This window comes from Phoenix dactylifera, chromosome 1, assembly GCF_051530095.1.
Source record: "Phoenix dactylifera cultivar Ajwa chromosome 1, Ajwa_hap1_PhDact_Kaust_v1.1, whole genome shotgun sequence".
In the NCBI taxonomy this organism is placed as follows: Eukaryota; Viridiplantae; Streptophyta; class Magnoliopsida; order Arecales; family Arecaceae; genus Phoenix; species Phoenix dactylifera.
This window is the reverse complement of record NC_143190.1, coordinates 69,289,572-69,304,586: the sequence shown is the minus strand read 5'-3', so window position 1 is coordinate 69,304,586 and position 15,015 is coordinate 69,289,572. Positions and strand designations below refer to the sequence as shown.

The 15,015-nt window shown below is 39.4% G+C and overlaps 1 protein-coding gene across 3 annotated transcripts; it reads left to right on the top strand.

The window, feature by feature from the left end:
• Positions 1-2,645: 2,645 nt before the first annotated feature.
• LOC120110422 (hypersensitive-induced response protein 1) lies at positions 2,646-14,045 on the top strand. 3 transcript variants are annotated; one of them, XM_039125295.2, is made up of 6 exons: positions 2,646-2,888; positions 5,234-5,429; positions 6,803-6,923; positions 12,019-12,110; positions 12,184-12,280; positions 13,434-14,045. In XM_039125295.2, exons 2-6 carry the CDS (start codon positions 5,241-5,243, stop codon positions 13,790-13,792), a joined length of 858 nt encoding a protein of 285 aa, XP_038981223.1. In that variant the 5' UTR covers positions 2,646-2,888; positions 5,234-5,240; the 3' UTR covers positions 13,793-14,045. The 3 variants fall into 3 exon arrangements, with proteins under 3 accessions (XP_038981223.1, XP_038981224.1, XP_038981225.1); XM_039125296.2 differs by having other exon boundaries at positions 2,880-3,259; XM_039125297.3 differs by lacking the exon at positions 2,646-2,888 and adding an exon at positions 2,906-3,992.
• The last annotated feature ends 970 nt before the right edge of the window (positions 14,046-15,015 follow it).

Genomic DNA, 15,015 nt, shown 5'->3' with positions numbered 1-15,015 from the left:
TTCTCACTCGTGGCAAGGCTTTTGATCGTAAGTAGAAGCAGGGCCGGACGAGGCTAACTTCCCTCCCAAGGCGGAAAGCGTGCTCTATTGCCCATCCTCATAGTAGGTTACTTTCGTTTTGTTCCAGTCCCTCACTAGGAAAAAATTCTAGCAAAATAGAAGAGCGGTTGCCGAAGAACCCAAGCAGGCAGGGACCGGCACCTTACGCGGGTCGGTCAACCGTCACAGGGAATAAGGATAGAGAAGACTACGCAAAGCACCTCAGTATACGATCGCGCGCAGTAACTGGGAGTCCTATTACACCTAAGGCCAATTTCCATTCACCAAACCCAGGTTCAATCGCTTGAATCGGTCCAACCAGGAATCGTCGAATCTCTAACGATCACATCTGTCACAACATGGCTCTGTCTGCTGATAAGCTAAATCATTGTCTCAAGGGCAATTTCAAGCATTCAATAAGGCAGCATGGTTGTGTCAATGAGTTACTGGAGCTACGACATGCTCTGGTCTGAAGTTGCATTCATACATTTAAAGTTAATCTTAATAGCAAAATTGTTAATTACAGTAATTCTAAGGACATCATGTTTGATGGATATCATCTATCTATATATATACAATTTGGAGATCCGACACCGATAATCAGATCCATATAATAAATCATATAATTTGAAAATTCCCATTCGATATATTAAGTACACAAAAAATATATTATATTATATTATTTAAATTGCATAAAAAAATTTTAATCATTAAATGTGTAGATCAGGTTGTTCAAATTATATAATTTTGTATATGTAAATAATTTAAAGATAATATATCATATTAACGGCTTGGATTGTTGATATGGGATCCTCATTGTTGCCTGATCGAATTTGGATTCACTCACTCTTCTAACATTGTTGCTCCAGTTGATAGATTCTTGTTTCTTTTAAAGCTATTGGGCTCACATGCATTACATCTAGTGTTATTTTAATACTGACAAAAATATGTGAATGCAGCGAACAGGTCGAAGTTTTCTATTTTATGCATGGATACTTTGGGCAGAATGAAGATATATAGAATTTTGACAAACAATGCACCAGTTTCTGGCTAGGGATCAGGCAAAGCAGTTTCTCTACTTAAAAATGTCCAAAGCCAAAAAAAAAAAAAAAAACAAACTTCTTATGTAAGTTACATCAATGCTCCAAAGTTTCTATTTTTCCTCGTGTTCTTTTAGTAGTATGATCTATAAACATACAAATTTGTATGGTTTCATATGGTTTCTATTTTTCCTTACGTATGTAGCCTTTTAAGCAAAATATAGTTTCATTGCTATCATGATATGCGGTACCGACCGGTACCAGTCCGTACCAAACATACTATATTGGTACTGAGCATACCGGTGGGTACCGATACTGATATGTCAGGGTCAGTATGCCTAGCGTACCCCGCGTACCGTACCGTATCAACACTCGGTACGCCTATACTAGTACGCCACCGGTATGGAGTTCGGTACTGGTACAGCGAACCTTGATTGCTACAATGAAGGTCCTCTAATTTATATATTATGCTGAGAATAGATGAAGCAACGAATATTTGCTAAGAGATATTTAATCTAAAAAATGAGCAAGCAAGTTGATCTTGAGCCAAGCCCGCCCATAGTTTGAAAGGCCAGTAGGGCTTCTCTTGTTAATGCCCCTAGTTTTAGAATTCTAGATTTGTTGGTGGAGAGATTGCAATCATAGAGTGGCCATTCAATATGTCAGTTTTTCCTCATGTCTTGTTTGGTTAGGACAAAGAAAATTTCCATTTAGCCATCCTTATTAATTCATGGTATCTCTCTAAGATTCGTTTATTCCAGAGATAACTCAAAATTTTGTTTGGTTGCGTTAAATTCGTTTATCAATTTCATTTATTACACAAATAGCAGCTAAAAGCATTCAAGAAATGTAAAAGATTAGTTTCCTTTAGGGTTTAAATTTATTCCTGATAGGGTCTTTAACTAGACTATTCTTTTAGCAAAAAGATATTCCACTTGGCAAGATAACATCAAAAGCAGCATTTTGCTGGCATTATCTTGCAATCAAATGGAGCATAAAGTCTTATGTATTAGTTGAGCGGACATAGAAAATGACACATCATATCAACTTTCAAAAAAGTTATTCCCACTTGTTTTCTTTTCAAGTGGGAGGGGTTGTCGTGGGCGGATCATTAACATGTAGAATTTTGTACAGGAAAAGTTCCAACCACCCTTCCACTCTCACAAAAGAAGTGTCCAACCTGTATTGCTTACTTGGATTGATGCAAGTTAAATTGGCATCAAGGATTGAAAAAATTATCAGAATATTTTTTTTGATAATTTAGATAAATTAAATTATTCAAGCATGGATATATTTGTAGGAATTATCAAATTAAATATTAATCAACTGGACAAAAAGATTTGTTGAAGAATTCTAAAGAACATTCCCTAAACAAATCTTAAGCTTCTCATGCTTGAGATTGGTGGCATGTTTGGCCACCAATCTCAAGCTTTATTTTGGACTCAACTCCAGCTACAACTTTCTCTTGTTGTCAAATTTGGACAATTTTAAGTTTTCTTTGCCATTTTTTTTTTCTATTTTTGTTTGCTGGACTCATACTGTGAAAAAAAAAAAAAACTCATGTAGGACCTCCACGACGCTGCCAGCTCAGCTTTGCCCAACGCTTCCGATCGGCCGCGGAGTATGTTAATACCTTTGAGTAGGAATGAAGATAACGCCAGTCTGTCAACGGTCAACACCCGGACAATTGCAAACCGGCTATTCCCGGTTTTCGGAGAACTTCCGGGTTCTTGACGGAGCGAGTGAGAAGGGGCTTGGGAAGCATTGCCAATTCAATCACGGGATTCTTCCTCGCTTCCTGCTTCCGAGGTAATGCGAAACCTCTTCTCTCTTTCTGCGATCTTTCTTAGGTTTTGTTCCGTCGTCTGATGAGCCAGCTAAATATGGATTTTTTTTCCGGGAAGGGGAATTCTTGCGTCTTTCTTTTGGATTGTTGTTGTTTCCTCGTGTTTTCGAGGCGATAAATTGATGCGTGGCTCTGATTGCTTTGATTCAGTGGGTTGGAAGATTGGAAATTAGGGTTTAGAGAAAGGTCGCATCGACCTGCTAGTATTAATGGTTTTGGATATGGTCCACGAGAACCGGTTCTTGATAGGTCGGGGACGTGATTTCTTGTGTCTTCCTTGATCTTGCATCTTCTACCTGGAGAAAACTTTCCAAAATTTCCACAAACTATCTGCGTAAGCAAGTTGCTTGAGATCTCCACCGAAATATTTTGTTTTATTATCGTTATTTGTTTAATAATTTTTCTGGGTTTCCATCTTCAGATTGGTTGGATTTAGGTTTATCCTCGGAAATCGTTTGGTAATAGAAGAAAATGACAGAATGAGAAAATTGCAGCGAAATATTTTGTTTTATTATTGTTATTTATTTTAATAATTTTTCTGGATTGCCATCTTCAGATTGGTTGGATTTAGGTTTATCCTCCTGGAATGGCTGGAAATCGTTTGGGTGAAGGAAGAAATGAGAGGATGAGAAAATTGTTTTGGAATTAGGGCAATGCCACCCCCAGTTGCACTCACCAAGGAATTGGTGTATTAGGCCTTGGGAGTTGAAAATATCCTTCCGGAATTAAATAAAGAAATTAAGGTTGCCAGGATGGACTGTTATATGCTCTTCCAAATGTTAGGTCGCCAAATGGCCAAATGGCTATTGTATGCTTTAGTGGTCCAGGTTTTAATAGATAAAGATTAGTATGTTCGTAGCACCTGGTATAGATTAGTATCTTGTTTTCCGGCGGCCAGCATGTTGACTTTTGAAGGATTACAAGATTTGCCAGTATTTGAAAGGTCTTTACTGCTTTGTCATTTTGCTAATAGAATTATCCTCTCTCCCACACTATTTATTGATATAGACCAGTTTGCAATATCCGAAACCTTGTTCTAGGATAGCATTCTTGCAGCTGTTTTGAAGGTAATCTTCTGATGCCAGGGCTATCTTATCGATGCTAATTATAGTTCTCAAAATCAATTGCTTGTGATGCTATTGTCTTGAGGGTTGTAGCTTAGAACCTGCTGTGCTGTGCAAAAGGACTTTGGAGTGCATTTGGTTTGGGAAAAAAGCAGGATCAAGGGAAGAGGCTGGAATAATTTTATTCCTGGAATAAAGCCCTCTTTTATACCATCCTGTCTTTATTCATGGATGAAACACCCTCGGCCTAGAACTGCTTCGGAAATTTTAGCCAAACAAAAACAGGAGTTCCTTGCGGAATATTCCAAAAAGAATGTGTATTCCTATTTCCTGAACCAAACACAGCCTTTGAGTTTCTTAAAAGGAGATGGAATTGATGAATGAAGTATCTGATGATTATAAAATAATGATTTTTGTACTTATACTACATGTCAAGACTAGGGATGATGTGTTACTCTCTCTCTGTCTCTCTGCCTGAGAATTAAATTTCATGTTTAGCTGTTGCTTGCTTCTTAATATGAATGTGTAACCTTGATTATCAACGATTCTGTGAAGCTATTTTCCAATCTAACATTTACAGGCTGGCACATATTTGGTTTTAAAAGTTCGTACGAATTACATTTCCTTCACACCATATCGAGTGGTGGATGAAGGATATTGGTTTTTATGATGTGGAGATGATTATCTTGTTCCTCATATATAAACTCTGTGAAGTATTACTGCAAGTGATATCTATTTTTTTTCCACTGCTGTAGGGACATGGATTCACTGGCCTAGTTTGAGCATCTTGATATATGAGTATCAGTTGCAGCCAGTTGTTTCAGTCTATTACCGAATTTTTATTTTGCTATGTCCACAATAGATGTGCAGGATCTTAGAAATTTGAACCATAGACTATAAAGTTCTCATAAACATATCTGATTGTAAGACTGAAGGTAACGTTATGTTTGTACCCATGCTTTTTACACAGATTGTACCCATTAGAAATATATTTGCAATTTATAAATAGGCCATTCTGTTAGGTGGTTCTCAAATTATCACTATATCGACCAAGCATGCCCACCTAGTTGTAACTTAGCTTGCTTAAAATTTGAACATGGAAGAAGCTTGCAGTGACTGTGGATGCAGTCTAATAGGAATTGGTAAACAGCCTCCCATTGATGTCTCCAAAATACATGAACAAGGTTGATAGCATGGTCATGTCTTAAATGATTTTTTCCTTTTTTTTCTTGTACTGTCATCAGTTAAGAAATGGGGCAGGCTTGTTGTTGCTTACAAGTGGACCAGTCAACTGTGGCCATCAAAGAAACTTTTGGTAGGTTCGCTGATGTGCTTGATCCTGGATTCCACTTCTTACCTTGGTGTTGCGGGCAGCAGATTGCTGGCTACCTCTCATTGCGTGTGCAACAACTTGATGTTCGTTGTGAAACAAAGACAAAGGTGTGTTTCCCTAACTGCTCTCTTTTTTATTTATTTTTTCTTCTTTTAGTCTACACTTAATATGAAGTCTTATAGATTGCCATCATCATCATCAACATCATTGGTATAATTAGATTATGTTCTGGAAAGAAATATAGTCAAGATAACACTATCTTTTGCATCATTTCCTGATAAATCTTTGACATTTTGTTTAGTGTTGCCAGAGGCATGCCAAAGACACAAGGCACACCTAGGCGTCACTCTTGAGCCTTGCCTACTGCAAGGAAAAGCAAGCAAATTCAGTTGGGTGCTAAAAAGGTGTGCTGTTTGTGTGCTTTGCAGAAAAACCCACGCACGAGAAAGCATGCCTTTTCTAATCCATTAATGGTGCATCTGTAAATTTCCCTTCAAGTAATAAAGCTGCCTGGGTGGCATTTATGCTTCCCTTTTTTTAAAAAAATATCCATTAATAGTGCTTCTCTATCCATCAGAAACAGAGGATGAACTGTTCCTTCTGGTGGCCAGAGAAGTGCCTTGTCTATTTTAACACAGTGGCTGTGCTTCTTCTTCTTCTTCTTCTTCTTCATGTGTTGACCTTTGAGTTCAGATAATTGATCCTTGAACACTTTTTGCTTGTTTGTAATTTGATTTTGTCGTATTTCTTATTTGGTAGTAACTATTGTGTTACTGTTGGGTTAGTTAGTTGACTTTATATTTGAGCATTTGATATTTGACATTTGACATGCCATGTCGTTTATATGCACGTAGATCTGAAATCTAGTGCTTTTACATTTGTATTTTGTGCTGATATGTTGGTAATTCATTGTTGAATGTGTTCAATATCATATATTCATTATTATGTATATATTTACACCATCGTGCCTCACTTTGTCAAGGTGCATGCCTGGCTTTGCACCTGGCACCTAGGCTCCAAGAAACCTTGTTGCCTTGCGCATCTTGAGCTTTTGGCAACTTTGAATCAGAGAAATATCAAAATCCAAGTGCTTCGTATAATTAAATCTTATTTGCTTATGTTCTGCATAAAGGAAAACCGTTAAAGAAAAGGCCAACTGAAATGGAGACTATGAGTGGTTTGTACTTGCATTTCATTTTTTATGGATAATTTGCTTCAAAATTAAAGTTCAAAGACAAGAAGATGCAAAATACATGAAACATTTTTCTTGAATCAAATTAGATGTGAAGCATGAAGTGTATTCTATTAGACAAACACCATCTTATGTGATTTCACATTTATTTTTTATTTTCCTGCTCATATTAGTCTGTTATTTTTATTTCCTATTCTGCTTTTGGGTTCTGTTAGTATTGAAGGTGCAGTAAGCATTATGGATCAATTGAATCTATCAAGTCTTATGGGTAGCTTCTTGGTGTTTCAGGATAATGTGTTTGTCACTGTTGTTGCATCTATACAATACCGTGCTCTTGCTGACAAGGCATCTGATGCTTTCTACAAACTTAGCAACACAAGGGAACAAATTCAATCTTATGTTTTTGATGGTATGATTGCATTCACCTTCTAGTGTAGTCAAACTCTTTTTTATGATATTGAATGCCATCCCATTGGATGTTGCTGATTTTTCATATCTATGCTTAGTTATTATCTCTTGCATAAGTTAGGAAGTCAACTATAGAATTCTAGAATAATTGATTTTGTTCTTTCCTTTATAGCTTGAAGTTATCTTCTTCAATTATAATTAACAAAAATATAAATATTTATCTCTTTAGATCATTTTGTATACCCATGCATATGACAACTGGACACTAGAGGGTGTATGATCAGTGTGCCATATATTGATCAGTAATGATCACAATCTTTTGGATGTATAGATCCCATAGTTCCCATCCGTTTTGATCTTGTATCCAATGTCCATAAATTAGCTGAGGCAACATAGATTAAGAATCATTATTCTTTCAGAGCTTACATACATATCAATTCAGATTTTAGTGGCTTGATGCACGGTGCAATTTGCACTTGATACATAGATAAGAAGAATATGAAGTATCAATGTGTATAAATGTTTTCAATGATTTAGCCTTCAGAATATACTAAACAGTGTGAATTCCAATATCATTGTCACACCATGCACTTTGTCACTGCTTATCAGGGTGAAATGGATTACAATTAACAAGTCTAATTCCAACTTCTTGCTTGTGGCATCACAAACCCTTTTTTAGTTTTTATAAAATTTGAAATTGTTTAATATTTTTTCCGAAACAGTTTCTTTTTTTTGTCAAAATTTTGTCCTCGTTTCATGGTACGCCATATCATACTGAACCAGATGGTACGGGGCGTACCGTACCATATCGGTTCGATATCAGTACACGGTATGAGGGGCGTATTGACATAAAGACAGGATGGCACCGATATGGGGCCCGATGCCGAGATGGCGTATTTTGCTTTATTCCCTCCCTTCTCAAACTCCTCCAAAGCATCTTTGAGCCTCTTGTCACCAAAACTGCCTCAACTCATTTTGCTTGGTCATTACCATTCTAATTGCCTCTCCACCACTTCATGCAATTCCAACACTTGCTTCAATTTACTCTTTTTCACTTTATCATTTCAACTTTTATCACATATTCACCCTAGCATTCTTATATGCAAGGGCCTTAAGATTCTACGCCATGTGAGATGTTAGGTCTTCTTTGATATCTTACAATTTTTTTCTTTTAAGTCTTAAGTAAGGCTGCAAATAGGTCGGGTTGACCTGTGACCTGACCCGACCAGCTTAGACTCGATCCGACCCATTTTGGAGGACTTGTGGGGCTGGGTCGGGTCTTAAAATTGGACCCGATCCATTTTTTGGGTCGGGTCGGTTCTAGGTTTATTGAATTCAGACCCGATCCGATTTGACCTATTTGAAATTTGGGTAGTTTTGGATTTTCAATCCTACGATCCGATCTGACTCGAATCGAATCTGTAAAATTATTTGAGCCCGTGGGCTGCAGTAAATTCTAAAGCCATGGATAGGTTAACTCGAACCAGACTCGAACTGGACCTGAATTTTTTGGGTTGGGTCTGGGTTATACATGGACCCGACCCGACTCGACCTGATCTGAATGATCCGTTGTGTCAAAAATTATAGCGGTGGACCCGACCTAACTCAATCTTCTATTGGGTTGGGTTTGGGTCCAAAATTAGGAGCCGAACAAGAAACCGGTTTGGGCCGGGGTCACTTATGACCCGACCCGACCCGACCCATTTGCATCCCTAGTCTTAAGGCATGCTCAAAACTATCACCACTTTGCTATGCATTTGAGATTTGTTAGATACATATTTGTTAGTTTCCATTCTTTCTCGTAATAATGAAAATGAACACATTGGATGCCCAATTAAATAGATTGACCAGGGTCATTTTATTTTTATTTCCATGGAAAATTGCATTTGATAGTGTTTGATTACTTGTAACTTGGCTGCTTTGGGCCTGTTTGTAGTTGCTCAAAAAAAGTCCTTTTCTAACTTTTAAAGCAAAAAATTACTTCCTGGAAAAAAAAAAGTATTTGGTACATTATCCAAGAAGTGCTTCTATGAGAAGAAAAGTGAAAAAAGCGCTTCGTCTTCCGTAACTTTTGAAAAGGAGAAGCAACGACCAAACAGTCCCTTGAGTGGGACGTGGGTGTTAAGAGTGTATCTGAGTATGGGTACAGGGAATTGGAGCTTTCAATATTTTAGTTTAGGAAGTGCCTAGGAAGATGGTGCAAGCCTGAGCTTCTTAAGAGATTCCCAAGCGGGTTGAACACTCCAGATAAAAGTTTTCTGCTACCAAGACTTGAATGGACTGTTGAAAAAATCATCCCCTGAACCTTTTTTTTTTCCATATGTTTTTATGAACTTTAAGATTCTTATCAATTGACATTATTTCATTTCCAAACAATGTATATACAGGTATCCTTTCTTGAAATGAGCGTTAAATTCATCTAAGATAATTGTAAAGAGTCGTTGGTCTTTCTAAAAATATTGTAAAGAAAGAGGGGGCTGTATAGTGCTTGAGGCTTATTTATATCCTGTCCTTAACAATTTCTCCATGCATGTTAAGTACCTTTCTTTGTTCGTTTCCTCTGAATTGTTGACATGCATGCAGACGCATACGGCAAGAGCACATACATACAACCTGTCTTATAGTTTTGTAACACAAGATCTGAACTTCTAATTTCATTCAATATGAGAAGTTATGCTTCCCACTTGGTTACAGGACCTTGGGATTTAATTTACGAAGTCTACTAGTTTTGCTGTGGATTCAAGTTTGTTAGGTGCTGTTTCGTCCCAACATATGATCTTTGCCAACATAATTGGTTTTGATTTGCATTTCGTCCTTGAAAAATGATACATTTTTTGTAATTCTGAACAGCCAATGCTCTGATTATGCTGACCATGATCCTTGTTGTCCAAACAATGGTTGCATTATGTAAAACGGATTTGGGAAATAATACGAAAGCAGGAAGCAGGAAAATGTGGTTAAAGAAAAAAGTTTAAAGTGGGAAGTAGGAAGCATTATAAAAAATCATTAAAAAAATATAGATATAGATGAATAATTACAAAGAGGTTACACATGGATGACTAATTTTAAAAAAATAAAAAAAAATAATATAGTAGTAGTATATGGTGTTGATCGGTTGCAGCAGTGTGGAGTGGGACAGCAACGCCCATGAAGAAGGGGTACCACAAGCACAATATTTGGCTAGGACCACCCCCGCTAGAGATGGGCATCGGGCCGTGCCGGGCTCGGCCTAGCCTAGGTCCACCGGGCCACAGACCAAACGGGTCGTGCCTGGCCCGGCCTGTTACTAAACGGCCCGTGCCTAGCACGGCCCGCTTAACCTAAAGGCTAAGCCCGGCACGACCCTAGGCCCGTGGGGTGGCGGGCCATGCCGGGCTTGGCACGGGCCGTGCTAGGCACGAGACGGGCCGTGCCTGGCACGAAGGTGGGGCGAGGAGAAACCCAACTGCGCACGAAGGAAAGGAGAGCAGCAGAGGAGCTGATCCCAGAAGGCCTCGTTGATGAGGAGAAATCCCTAGAAAAACCTTTCGAGGAAACAGGGAATGAACCGAGAGCCGTAAAGAAGTGAGCGCCGGCGGCGGAGGGGAAGAGGAGAAGAAGCCTGCAAGGCGGAGCTTCGTCCTCTCGTCGGGAGGGTGGATGAAGAACGGGAAAAGAGGAGGCGAAGGGCACAAGGATGGATTCAGATTCGAAGACGGAGGTGGTGCGGGGCGAAAAGAGCGATTGTCGGGGAGGGTGGAGGAGGGAGTCGCATAGGCGGAGCACCACCCAGCGGGATGCACGCATTAAAGGAATCGCTGCCGCTGCCGCTGCTGACGCAGCGCAGCTTCCATCAAAGTCGCGAACGGACGGGAGAGCGGAATGCCCGGGAGAGAACTCAGGTCGGAAGGAGTAGAGGGAGAGAAGAAGCGCAGAGGTTTTTCAAGGTCATATCGGCCTGCCCTCAGACCCTTGCATCTAAAGTCATTATTTCTCTAATAATTAATATATTCAATTGCTGGCCCGCGGGCCGTGCCGTGCTTGGCCCACGAATCGTGCCTGCCCAGGCCCTTATGGGCTGTGCTGGGCTCGGCCCGTGGGCCAGAAATTCTTAACCCAGCCCGGCCTCCTTTTATAAGCCGTGCCTAGCACGGCCCGTTACTGTAGCTGCTTCGTGCTGGGCCGTGCCGGGCCATGGGCGGCCCGGCCCAATGCTCACCTCTAACCCCCGCCCTGCCACAATGCGGGAAAAAGAAAACATGGATCACATCTTCTATGCTATCTCCCATGCACCCCATCCATGTCTAACTTCCCTCCAACTCCTCCACCCCGCTCTCCCCCTCGTCACATGATAATGGATTAAATAACAGAGTTGGTTTAAAACCTCTTTCCTTATCTTTTTCAATTTAATTTTATTTTGTTTTTATTAAAGAAGAAAATTTGTTATTGGTAAGTCCATAATCTTATGGAGTCCGATCAAATGGTTGATGTGAATCCAATTATGTAAAACATGATAAGTCACGCATAGTGAAAGAAATATGAGGTTACGAGGGACATGGGTGTATTTGTTTTCTTGAGAATGCAAATTATGTGTTTCTCAAAGCCCGCTTCGCACTAGTTTCCCAATTCAGTCTCCTGACAAACTTATATTGAAATTGTAAATGCATGGTCCAAATCTTTCATGAAGTCTTATATTATAACTTTTTTAAAAAATTATTTTCATGAGATCTTCTGTCTGTATTCTTATTCAATGAAACCTAATGTGCATAGAATACACAAGCATGTGTTTTTGCTCCAGAGTTGATAAAGTTTTTTTATTGGTTTGGATCCAATCTTTTATTTTTACTTTTTTTCCTTTTTTAACCATCTGAATTGCTGTTAAACAGGCGAGGCAAGTTATATTTCGAATCCTCGTCATTGATTACTGGCTCCTGTAGGCTCTGCTACTATATGGATTTTGTTAGTGTCTTTATTAACTAGTTATGAAATTTGGCAGGATGTCAGTTTGAACGTGATGAAACTGTTTTTACCAGTCAACTGTAGTTGTATATTAAACATGTGATGAAAACTTAAATCCATAAACAGTAGATTCCTGAGAGATGTTCTGTTGCTGACAGTCATCAGGGCAAGTGTTCCAAAGCTGAACTTAGATGACGTATTTGAGCAGAAGAATGATATTGCGAAAGCTGTGGAAGATGAACTTGAAAAGGTAATCAATCTTTTTATTCAATATTATATTTCAGCCAGACAAATTAGTCAAATGACCTCACCTTTTCTGATAGGCAATGTCATTGTATGGATACGCGATAGTTCAAACACTCATTGTGGATATTGAGCCTGATGAACATGTTAAGAGAGCAATGAATGAGATTAATGCAGGCAAGTCTATTTTTCAATCTTTATGTCCTTGACATTAATTGATGATCTTTGCCCTCCTGTTAGAGTGCTCTTCTTTCTAAATGTGAATTTTTCATGGTGAATTAGTGCATGCTCTTCTTCTTTAGGATACATGATCCATTTTTCACCCGAAATCTGAAATGCCAACTTATGTTGCCTGCCACTAGTAATAAGTGCGCATGCATACCTGTATAACATAGGTTGCTGTCACAAGATTTTCTTTTTTGTTGGATTCCATAATGTAAATTTGGAATAATTTACAAGCCAGTGCATTAGTATGTTTTCCATATTCTGAAAGCAGGGTGCGATAATGGCCCAACTGGTTGTTGGTCACTGGTTTCAGATATGATCACACAGCAATGCCTGTCATACAACATAACAGATGATGGATATGGCTGTGATTTGATCATGTACATGGGAGTTGATTAATGGATATGAATTAAGTTAAAGGGAGACAAGCATGGTAACACAGTAGATCTAATACTCATTGGACCATTGGATGTTCTGATGCAACACTGGTGCGCGCATCATATTGAGATGCATGAGCAATGCTGTGCATTGATTCCCATGCCCATGTAATGAGTAATGCTGTGCATATCAGATATGATCACCCAGCAATGCCTGTAGTACAAATAACAGATGACAGATTTGGCTGTGATGTGATCATGTGCAGGGGAGTTTATTAATGGATATAAACGAAAGCTAAAGGGAGACATGATAAAAGAGTAGGTTTAATGTTTATTGGACCATGATGTTGCAACACTGGTGCATGTATCATATTGTGATGCATGATTAATGTTGCGCATTGATGCCCATGACCACGTGAAGTGCAGAAGGCCATACATTTTATGCATCTTAGTGCATGATTTGTGGCTGGCACTACACGGGACCATCACAATACTTTCACGATGGCATCACTCATGGCTCATGCAATGCATAGGCAGCCATGCATCGTGCATCTCAGTTCATGATGTGGGACTCACACTGCTGGAACCACGAAAATTCCATTGCATGGTGGACCTGTCCCACTTTTGCTGACTGTTCAAGAGTAAAAGGTTTCGCAACTTTATTCAAGTTATTTTTGCTAGATGTTAACATGACTTTTTCTTACATCTACTATCAACTGTTGCAACAGCTGCTAGGCTCAGGGTGGCAGCAAATGAAAAGGCTGAAGCTGAGAAAATACTGCAGATCAAGCGGGCTGAAGGAGATGCAGAATCAAAATACTTAGCAGGGCTTGGTATAGCACGCCAACGCCAGGCTATTGTGGATGGGCTGAGGGACAGTGTGCTTGCCTTCTCGGTAAATGTGCCTGGGACAACAGCAAAGGATGTCATGGATATGGTGCTGGTGACCCAGTACTTCGACACCATGAAAGACATTGGAGCATCCTCTAAGTCCACTTCTGTGTTCATTCCTCATGGGCCTGGGGCTGTGAGGGACATTGCTGCACAAATAAGGGATGGCCTCCTCCAAGCCAACACCACTCTTTAAGTAAGACCAAATGGACGCTAGTTTTTTCCAGTTTTGGATTCTCTTCGTAGTAATTTCCTATGATTTGGTGCTGTTATTGTGGATATGCAGATTAGGAAATGTGGTGTAAATAGTGTGTTTATATAAGTTACTTTTATTGCCTTCAGTGTCTTGTGTGAGTATGTTTTAGGTGATTTGTTGAACAAGATATTTTCAAGATACAGTTTATGACTGCGTTATTAAGGTATATGGATGGAGATGGCTATTTTTATCATTATTAATTCTTTGTCTTTGAAGTAGTTGGGGGGTTACTATTGTTTATTGAACTTTGATTCACGTAACCTCAAAGCCAGGCTGGATGAAGGCTGAAACAAAAATCCCTTGGATGGAATTGAATGGTTGCTATGGTGATTGCAGAATTCCTCATGAGCTTTGTTTGCTGGATTCCATGGAACAGTGGGACTACTCTGACTGGACAAATAGAAGCAGCCTTATTGTATGAAAAATGTCTGAAATAGGAGCCATTGTTCAGTTGTAGGATGACCTGATGATGAGGCAATGACGACGACTATTATTGTTTAAATATAGATGAACGGGAGGCTTCTGGCAGTCAGAAACAGTTAGTGCAGCGTTTTTGATGTTTGTTATGTTGAACCATGTTGCAGGCATGATCCTTTAATGATAGCTTTCCTCTTCTCAAATTGTGGGTCTCTCACGTTCTTTCTACCTTGCTGGCAGAGATTAGGGCAGAGTACAAAATGGCATGGCAATTTGGTGCAGATGCACACAGGTCAGGATATTGCATAAATCCATTTAAGCATGGCTAGCGCCGGTTACCAAAGAGGATGGGGTTAAAAAAAAAAAAAGAATAAGTAGAAAGCTATATCAGTTTAAGGGCAAATAAGCATTGATTTTTCAGTAAAGAGCAGTGGGGGCGGATGGATTATCACTAATGATCATAGTCCAAAAAATCACCAGAACATTTTAGTTCTATCAATGATCTATCAGGAGGGCTCGTGTGCATGTCTTGCTTTGGACATGACATGTACGTACACCATTTCTAGCACTAATGATGCTCAAAAGGATTGGATGAAAGGAGATTCCAAGACCGAGTTAGCCAAGTTAGCAGAGAATGGTGCCAGAAAAGATGCAAACAACCTGGCTCTCTGCCTGCTGATAAAGCTAAAGCAGTGCTTCTGTGTCGGCCTCCAGCATTCAACAAGGATGCAGGGTCAGTGGACTGG

What these genes read in the sequence shown, in the direction of transcription:
- LOC120110422 (XM_039125295.2), top strand. Translation starts at nt 5,241, where the DNA reads ATGGGGCAGGCTTGTTGTTGCTTACAAGTGGACCAGTCAACTGTGGCC. An exon ending in GTTGTGAAACAAAGACAAAG is followed by an intron (nt 5,430 to 6,802) that starts GTGTGTTTCCCT and finishes TTGGTGTTTCAG; the next exon opens with GATAATGTGTTTGTCACTGT. An exon ending in TGGAAGATGAACTTGAAAAG is followed by an intron (nt 12,111 to 12,183) that starts GTAATCAATCTT and finishes CTTTTCTGATAG; the next exon opens with GCAATGTCATTGTATGGATA.